The following is a 9,185-nucleotide window of genomic DNA, read 5'->3' as shown; positions in this document are numbered from 1 at the left end:
ATATTTACATTTATTATGGTTTGACTAGCTGTCTACCAAATCTTAAAAATGGAATATTTATACATACCATTTTCTGGGCGAAATAAATCAATATATAAACTTATACGAACTTATAGCCAATTCATGCTCCTCGATGTTACTCAGAAGCCTTATAACCCGTATCAGATACAATACCTATCCGAAAATAAAAATACCCTTAAAATACATAAATATAAAAAAATACCCTGAACGGCAAAAGCCAAATATGACCAAATCAGCGCTATCCGAAAACATTAGGAAGGTACTCTAATACTAAATAGCATAAACCAATACTTTTATGAAAAATTAGTTGATTTTAAGTTATCTTTTTCAAACTATTATTTATTTCCTCATACTATTATCTATAACCTATCTTATCCTATCATCATAAAATTGTGGTAGGCTCAACGACATCTGTGGGCATTCGGCTGGCTATGAGACTGGCGATGGCAGCCATGACAGCCAGGCCGGCGCTGGTGGCGCACGCGACCCATAGCGTCGGCGTGTGCAGGAGACACGCGCCGTGTGATGAGTAGGCGCATGTTAGATCTGTGGGAGAGGAAGGTATTAAAGATTCAAGAGTCAAGAATGTCTACAAATTGTATTTTTTATTAGTTGGTGTTTGTTTTAGACAAAGAGAAGTTGACTTCAAAAAACAGTACAATAAACGGCTTCCGCTGTTTTGCTCGGGGACGCGCCTTAACGAGCAGCGTCAATGGCCAATACCCTGCTCGCTTATGGGACCTTATAAACAATCGTCTTTTGCAACAAAACAGTGCAACGTTTTTGCAGATGTACCAGTACAGGTACATTTGCAAAAACTTGATGCTGCTCCTAGGTACTACATATAAGGTATCTTTCTTCTGTGTTTTAAAGTTCAAACCAATACTCACGACTAATAAGCATGTAAATAAGCTGTCCTATCACAAAGGACAGCAGCGCCACAGTTGCCAGACTGGTGCCCACAGCCGTCGCCTTGTCTGCCGGCCGCACTGAGCGGATTACCGCCATGCCTTGCATCAGGAAGCATGCACCTGGAGAATATAGGTCCTAAGTTTAAGTATGGGACTTGTTTTGGAAATAAGTCCAGTATTGATGGGTCTTCTGGATTTTAAGTTTTCTATCTAATGCCAAAGAGTGGAAATGAAGGCTAGTTAGGTGTAGGTAGGTACCTATCTTCTAAAATAGGTAATTAAGGTAACTACAGAGGGAATACTCGTAGAGGCTGATGTTTTTTCATGCTCAAAGGTCTCCCCATGCTCTTCCTTCTGCGTCTTCTTCTCTTGTGAAGTGGTTACTCACCAGCCACAGCCAGCATGAGCACGAACACGACCTGGTAGATGGAGTAGGCGAGGCGGCACGAGTTGAGCTGACACGCGCCGCGCACTGCTCGCAGCGTGTCTGTGCTACACGAGCAGTTCTTGTATAACCTGTAAATAGATCGGTATATTAAAAACAGGTGTATGGTGAGATTCCGCCAAAAAGTTGAAATTTCGCGGTCATTTTTAGATCTGATCGCAAGCTACTTATTAGTTACTGTTTGCTAGAGCTTGTACAACAGAACGCACAAACTGCTGGTATCTCGCGATGTGTCCATCTGCTTTGCAGAGACAGTTAAACACAGTTAATTGGGGCTTTAAATTGGGTCAAGCAGAAGTTGTCTCCTTACTAAGTGAAACCGTCTTGTACGCAAGTGAAACTTACACTTCACTTTAGCATTAACAAGTGGACTTACAAAAAGCCGTTAAGGTCCTCATAGTCAGTGCAGCCGGCGTGACACGGCGAGAACGACGTGACTCCCGTGTCCAGCGAGCACACCGGGCTGAACCCGTAGCGCTCTGAGTTGCACCTGAAATATAACGTGAGATTAAGTTTGTGTCTAGAACTTCCCAGATAAAGGTACAATAAACATGAGATACGGGGCGTTCGAGAGACGGAGAATCATTCAATGTGCAGGTTTATGTTAACACGAAGCACTTCATTGCATTCATTGTTGCTGTATGTTGTTGTATTATGTTTCTTTTAAATGGCAAAAAATATGGACCCCGTCGACCACAGCTAAGTTATTTCATAAAGGACAGGATGAGACTCGATTACATTACCTATATTTACCTACTAACTATTTAATAATCTCAAAAAGCTTTACACCATTAAAACATCCATTCCTTCAAAAACGCAGTCATATCTTACCAACAGCTCCTACTACAAGCAGGCTGCTGATAACTCCCCTCCAGCCCATCCATGTCACCAGTGTTACATCCAGTAGCCGCCAGGGCCGCGAAGAATATGGCCACGAAGACTGCCACGACCCCCGCCACTCGAGACGCTGTGTTGGACTTCACGCCGTCCGGACGACGCGCTGAGAAGCGGACGCGGAATATCTGGGAAGATTACTGGTGATTTATCTTTTGGAAGTATCTAAACAAAAGGCAGTCAAGAATAAGGGTGTACGATGCATTTTAGGTGCCCTTATTTATGCGGCTGAAAAAAGTGTATGCAAATAAGATGACATTGCATCACTGACCTCTATATTTGCACACATAGAAATAGAGTGGTAAATATAGAGGTCAGTGCATTGCATAGATAGATCAAAAATCGGGAAATTCTTTTTTCCTAAATAATATGGAGTTCCCACAAATGTTGGCGGTAAATGGTTGAAATTAAAAGTCGATATTGAAAGTCTACTTCTGAAATTATACCCACACTTATTAGTAGTTATAAGATAAGTGATGGTTCTTCTAATATCTTTGGATCCTTACCATTACGAAGAATATGATGACCAGTGACCGGAATATTTCAGGGAGAACTCTTGAAGTCCGGGGGTCCTGCCTGATTGCTTCCACATGGTACCTTGCCTGGGAAATAAACATAGATAAATAAGAAACCACTATCTCATGCCTTACGACCTGGTAAGTTCATTATACAAATTATATAAATTATTTATAGAAGAAAAATGCGAATGGCTTAACACCAAGAGACATACAGGATACTTTTCGTCCCAATCAAGGTTCGGAATTAAATCCCTCGGAACGCGGCTGGAACCGCGGTTATAAGCTATAGTCGATTAATAATAAAGCAATAAGTAATCTAAGTTTGAACCGAAGTTTACCTGAATATAAGCCTCGTCGTACTGCACGTACACAAACACGGCGGTGGTGAGACACGCCACGGATACTGTCTGCGTCACCAACGCCTTGTTGCGCACCAGACGACCCAGAGTCGGGAGGAAACCTGGAAGATAGGTATTACATAGACAGTTAACGATACGATAGAAGAAGTTGGAAGGAGAAAACACGCTGCACCCATCCTAGAATTGGAATAATTAGAAGCACAGATTTTCTTGTCCATTTGCTTCATGGTCAATGGGAAGAATTCTCGAAACTTATGTGCCTTCAAGCAACGCATATTAGTTGATAAAATTATGTGTGTTGATTGGGTACTCTGCCAGTTACGACGTAAAACTTCCACAAAATTAAATACTTAGTACAAGTACTTAATTTATTACCTAAAGTAAACATCGATAGATTCAAAGTTAAATAAACCACCAACTTATCACATTCAATTCTTTTACCATCATATTAACTTACTGGTATCAGCACCCCCATTCCTAGCCTCATCGATCTCCTTAAACGACTCCATCTTGGTGGGGAACAAACTGAACAGTACAGCGAACATGAGAGTCAGCATGCAGATAGACAGGTGCGCTTGCCACCAGTCGTCGCGCACTGAGGAAGCGGCTAGCCAGCTGGTTGCACTCAGACCCAGGGATAGGCGAATGGAGATTAGGATACCTGGAAGAGTGTGAAAATATTATGGACAAGCTTTTGCCAGCGGTTAAAACCGCGTCCTGTGGGAGCGTCTTTCTTCGTACACTCGGTTAAAAAGTCTGTAGGTAAATATACATACATAGCACTCTTTAGTAAATGGGTTATCTAACACTGAAATAAATTCAGTAGACCCAATTCATGAGATTATTTAGGTCATTCTGATGAAAACAACTCAACTACATTTAGAGGACCCATTTTATTTGAAAAATTATTTTCTCCACTCAAAGGTGGTCAATTTGGAACTCGAAGTAATCCTGAAGCATGCGTTTACCATAAAAGTACGGTCCATTAGCAGGATCATGGTCATCCAGGTACGTGAGTCCATGCGCCCACACGCTGAGCTTGGTGATAGAACTCAGCAGTGCAGTGATGATCAGGAAAGTCGTCCTTAGTGTCACGTTGTTATCTACCGTGGGGGTCGCTAATATTCTGCCTATTGGATGGCCTCCACATAACTCTGGAAAAGTATGGATGAAGCTTATTGTATCTGAACAAAGTTATCGTAAGTTGCTAGAAATATAAAATTTTAATTTAAGAAGAATACATGAGATTCGAGATTTCTAAAATCCATAGATTTATTTGTAGACCTACGTTAAACTCAGGTTAGCCTTATTGTATAAAAAATACTCTGCTGATGTTAAATTATATGAGTCGCAAGAGTTATAATCCTGATTCTGAAGCCTGTCTTACCATTTCTTAATTTTTGCACGTGTATTTATATTACACGAAAACTTTCTTTGACTTACCAACTTCAGCAGGGCTAGCCTTAATATAAGGGAAAGCGAGGACGAGGAGTCCTGCTACCGACGTGACTGCTAGCCAGAAGGACAGAGCCAGCTGTCTCCGGCCTCTGCCCCACCAGGCTACTGCAGCGCCCACGAGGAACTCCATGCTGCCGGAGCCGATCATCACGTAGTCTACCGATTAAGAGTTATCACGATATGAAGCTTTAAAAGTCCAATCAAAGGAAAACAGATAGGTACTATACTTTTGAACTTTATTATTCAAATCTGAATTAAAACAATACGGGGTTAGATTTGCTTGGCAGTTCTGCCTAAAAAACATGAAAACAATATCCTACTACCTAGTAATATTATAAACGCGAAAGTTTGTATGTGTGGATGTTTGTTACTCTTTCACGCAAAAACTACTGAATGGATTTTAATGAAACTTTACAATAATATAGCTTATACATCAGAATAACACATAGGCTACAATTTGTAAACATATTGTTCGAAATACTAAACCTGCGCAGACGAAGTCGCGGGCACCAGCTAGTAGAAAATAATATAGAAATTAACAGCTAAATTCGAGTAGATTCTACGAAGGCTTGGCTGAAATAAAAATATTTAAGTACAGACTACGTAGGTAGCTACATACCTATTTCCAAAACAAAATATAAAAGGTAGGTAAGCATCGTGAGGCAGTCAAAACAGATAGAAGCTTTCGAAATCGTAAATTACCTATTTGAGTGGTAACATTAGAAGTCAACGTAGAATCAGAACTAAGCGAACGAAAAATTATCTCGTTATGTACCTAGATCATTGTTTCTCCTTCTTTCGTTATCAGGAAATGTCAAATTACCTCCGATAAGTCCCGAATGGTACCCCTCCCTGGCGTCTCGCTTGAGCAGCAGGTACACGTTGCTCTGCAGGATGATGACGATGAGGAAGGCGCCCTGCAGGAACAGGTCGAACACCTTCAGCCGCTGCACGAAGATGTCCAGGAAGGTCCGGACCGTCTGGTATACTGGAAATTGTGTCATGAAGATGAGTAAGACTGCCTATGTATTAATGAACTTTTTTATTCACTGTGTTTCTTCAGGAGGCCTTAGGGTACTAGGATCGCGGGAACTCTTTGTAACTATTCCGAAGCCTAACTACTTATGTTCCTAACAGATGTATGAGATTGGGTCTATTTCAGATAAATTATTTCTAGACTCATTAATAACCGCCTCGTTGGTCGAGTGGTCGCAAGCGCGGCTGCTGTGCTCGAGGTCTCGGGTTCGATTCCCGGGTCGGGCCGGTCGTGGGTTTTCTTAAACTTTCACAAAGCAGCCCGTAGTTAGGAAGTTGGTGATTGATTTACCCGTGCATCGGAGAGCACGTAAATGTCGGTCCTGCGCCTGATCTCTTTCCGGTCGTTTCGGATTGCCGTCCCATCGGGTTATGAGAGTGAAGGAATAGGGAGTGCACCTGTGTCTGCGCAAATGCTCGTGCACTATAACATGTCCTGCGCAGCTGGCTGATCTCCTTAAATGAGAACAGCCGCCGTGGCCGAAATCAGCCGTGGACGCCATCATCAATAACAGTAGCTCGCTCTTGTAAACATTATTTGAAATGCAATAACTTGCCCTTACATCCTTCGCTGTGTGAAAGGAGGTCTGTGCCCAGCAGTGGGACGAGAAAAAGCTGGTGATGATGAATCAACCAGTGTAGTTTCGTAGTATATGCTGATAATAAGCGACATACTGTGCTACTTAGGCATAGGTATCTTCAAAATCCGATAAAACGATGCTCGGCCTCAATCTTGTATCTATGAATACAATTTTTTTTTGCACGCATTCACAATGACTTTTCTAGAAAGTCAATCTCTTTCCGGTCGTGTCGGATTGCCGTCCCATCGGGTTATGAGAGTGAAACCGCTGCCGTGGCCGAAATCGGCCGTGGACGCCATTATTATTTATTAAGAAGATTCCCACATGCAGTTATCATCTAGTATCTTTTGGTACATCTTGCTTCAAGTTTTTAACTTTGACTGTAAGAACCGCGTTTCTAGTTGTAAGTAGTTGATTTTGGTGGGAATTGAACCCACACGACTTTATTTTCAGTAGTTCCGACGAGGGTATCTGAACTTTCAAATAACAACAGTAGCCATTATGTAAAGAGTTTAATTACCTAATTATCTATACTATTATCTCACGCGATTATGATAGGCTAAACAGTTTCATACTGATTTACTGATAATCAGATTAACACATTTTTGCTAATTACGTATTTACCTCCTACAGTTTCAATTTATTAGTTTTCATATAATATTTGTACTTTAGACTTTGTACTTAGAAACTGCTTACTAGTCATCAACATCAGCCTTTTTCATCGTCCCACTGCTGGGCACAGGCCTCCTCTAAACAGAGAAGTATTGAGCGTACGCGGTCACCATACTATGCGGTCATTGCTGGCATTTGCTGGTTGGTGATTTCAGACTTAATAATTTAGGTAGACTTGTTTATCTAAGGTATACTTAGAAAGCACATACAAACTTAGAAAAGTTTCTTTGGTACTTGGTTGAGTTGGAATTGGAATCGACTCCCCCTCCCACACCTCTCATTTCGCCTAATATGATTGACAATGACCCTATTTGGGTTGCAGCGTTAGGGAGTGTCAAACATTTAATGACTTAACCCACTGTGTTCCTTCTGGGGAACATGGTGGGCTACGTCCCCCTTTTCGTACCAGGGTCGCGACAAATAGCGCGAACAATAGCACAGTTTATAACTAAAATGTTAGAAATATTCAGTACTTACCCTTATTATCTTTTAAAGGCATTGTGATTTGTTAACTAATCCTTAATTCACGTATTACTTTTCACCACAAAACCATGTTTTATTAAAGTTTATTTGGGGATTTCTGTAGAAAAATTTAGTCACCAAAACACGGAAGTATGAATCATAATAAAAAGTTCGTCGCTATCACTTTAGAATATAATTTAACTAAAATAATAATTTAACTATTTCTTATTATTTTAGTTAAATTAATAACTTGTAATTTAGCGTAAATAATACAAATAGTCTATTTGCTAAAACACGCGCGACAGTTTCGACGTATTATCGAGGACTGCGTTTATCAGATAAACAGAGTAGAGGGATATCAAACGCCATGGTATTAATTTACGATTATCAGTTACAGATAATGTGTCAAAAACCGGAAAAAAGATAAGAAGAAGAAGAATATGTAAAAAAGTCGTCTTGAACATGCTAGAGATAGTCAATCTTCTCAGACCTTCAGATTGTTGCTAGGAACCTGAAAGACAGATAACGAATTCAGATGAAAGAATTCAATATCTATTTGTAAGATAAGAAATAGCTATAAGTAAATACTAAAAATGTATCAAAATATTTGTTGCCAGAGAACGCTTCCACACTAGAATTTTCGGAATCGTACCTACCACACCGGGTCCAATTGGATCGTGCAGGCAGGCGAGACTTGACTTAAAGCTACTCTTGGAAATAAAAATTGTTTATTGAATCGAATACGGATGACCGATATAATTAAAACAAAGCACATAACAATTAATGTAGTTGATGATAATTGCAGTAAAGCACAAAATGACGCATTTATTATCTTCAGTCAGTCATCATGAGCGACAGTATCAGGACAGGGATTTGTGAGGATCAGGAATATTTATCGGTTATTAATCCTATTCACATAAACGCAATGGGTGGGCGAGCATTAAATTAGATTGTGATAGGTGGTATCTATAATGTGGTTCACAGATTTCTCCCTCTTCCGAGCCTTTTTCCCAACTATGTTGGGGTCGGCTTCCAGTCTAACCTGTGAGCTGAGTACCAGTGCTTTACAAGGAGCGACTGCCTGTCTGACCTCCTCAACCCAGTTACCCGGGCAACTCAGTACCCCTTGGTTAAACTGGTGTCAGACTTACTGGCTTCTTGACAACCCGTAACGACTCACACATTCACCGATTTCTGATCTTTGGATTATCTAATAGCTCGTGTCTCGAAAAAAAACTTCCTGCGACTGTCCTTTCTCAGGCTCTACACTATTTGTCTACCAAATATTCAAATCAGTGAAGTAGTTCTTGCATGAAAGCGCTATTTATTGTCAGCAAGCAGTGCCGGTTTTAACTCTACCAGCACCCTGGGCGAAATTTCTACGGCGCCCACTACCTGTGTACCGTAAACTGCCCATTTTGAAAGTATTCTCCAAATAAACTTCATCCAAAGATTATCTGGAAGAAATCGCTGATTAGCGATAAGACCGCCCATTGTACTCTTATTTGTGTATTATGATTTCCTACATTGTTAATTTTCTTGGTGTACAATAAAGAATAATCTAATCTAAAGAATGATCTAATCTAATCTACCTGCAAATAAAAATCGGCCAAGAGCGTGTCAGGCCACGTTCAGTGTAGGGTTCCGTAGTTTTAGAATAGCCCATACCTAATGAACAGGTCAACAAATGAAAAAAAAATTTTTGGTGGTTTTGTATTAGGTTCTCTTAGGTGCTCTCTTCTGTACTCCCCTTATGTACTCTCTTATGTGCTCTCTTATGTACTCCTATTATGTGCTCTCTTATGTACTCCTATTATGTGCTCTCTTAT

At 40.6% G+C, this 9,185-nt stretch overlaps 1 protein-coding gene across 1 annotated transcript; it reads right to left on the bottom strand.

Annotated features, from left to right (window-relative positions):
• Window positions 1-400: 400 nt before the first annotated feature.
• Window positions 401-7,693, bottom strand: LOC110376784 (solute carrier organic anion transporter family member 2A1). The gene is made up of 12 exons (XM_064040822.1): window positions 7,372-7,693; window positions 5,430-5,594; window positions 4,592-4,762; window positions 4,117-4,302; window positions 3,606-3,809; window positions 3,128-3,249; window positions 2,778-2,873; window positions 2,209-2,399; window positions 1,754-1,867; window positions 1,321-1,448; window positions 912-1,052; window positions 401-567 (listed from the first exon to the last, which is right to left on the bottom strand). The coding sequence occupies exons 1-12, from the start codon at window positions 7,391-7,393 to the stop codon at window positions 404-406; spliced, it is 1,704 nt and encodes a 567-aa protein (XP_063896892.1). The 5' UTR covers window positions 7,394-7,693; the 3' UTR covers window positions 401-403.
• Between the last annotated feature and the right edge of the window lie 1,492 nt (window positions 7,694-9,185).

Source organism: Helicoverpa armigera, chromosome 23 (genome assembly GCF_030705265.1).
Source record: "Helicoverpa armigera isolate CAAS_96S chromosome 23, ASM3070526v1, whole genome shotgun sequence".
Classification (NCBI taxonomy): domain Eukaryota; kingdom Metazoa; phylum Arthropoda; class Insecta; order Lepidoptera; family Noctuidae; genus Helicoverpa; species Helicoverpa armigera.
This window is presented reverse-complemented; position numbering and strand designations above follow the sequence as displayed.

Bases quoted from the DNA above. Each gene is read 5' to 3' on its own strand.
- LOC110376784 (XM_064040822.1), bottom strand. From the start codon at position 7,393: ATGCCTTTAAAAGATAATAAGG. The intron at 2,874-3,127 runs GTAAACTTCGGT...TTTATTTCCCAG, and splicing joins ACGACGAGGCTTATATTCAG to GCAAGGTACCATGTGGAAGC. The intron at 568-911 runs GTGAGTATTGGT...CCTCTCCCACAG, and splicing joins TATTTACATGCTTATTAGTC to ATCTAACATGCGCCTACTCA.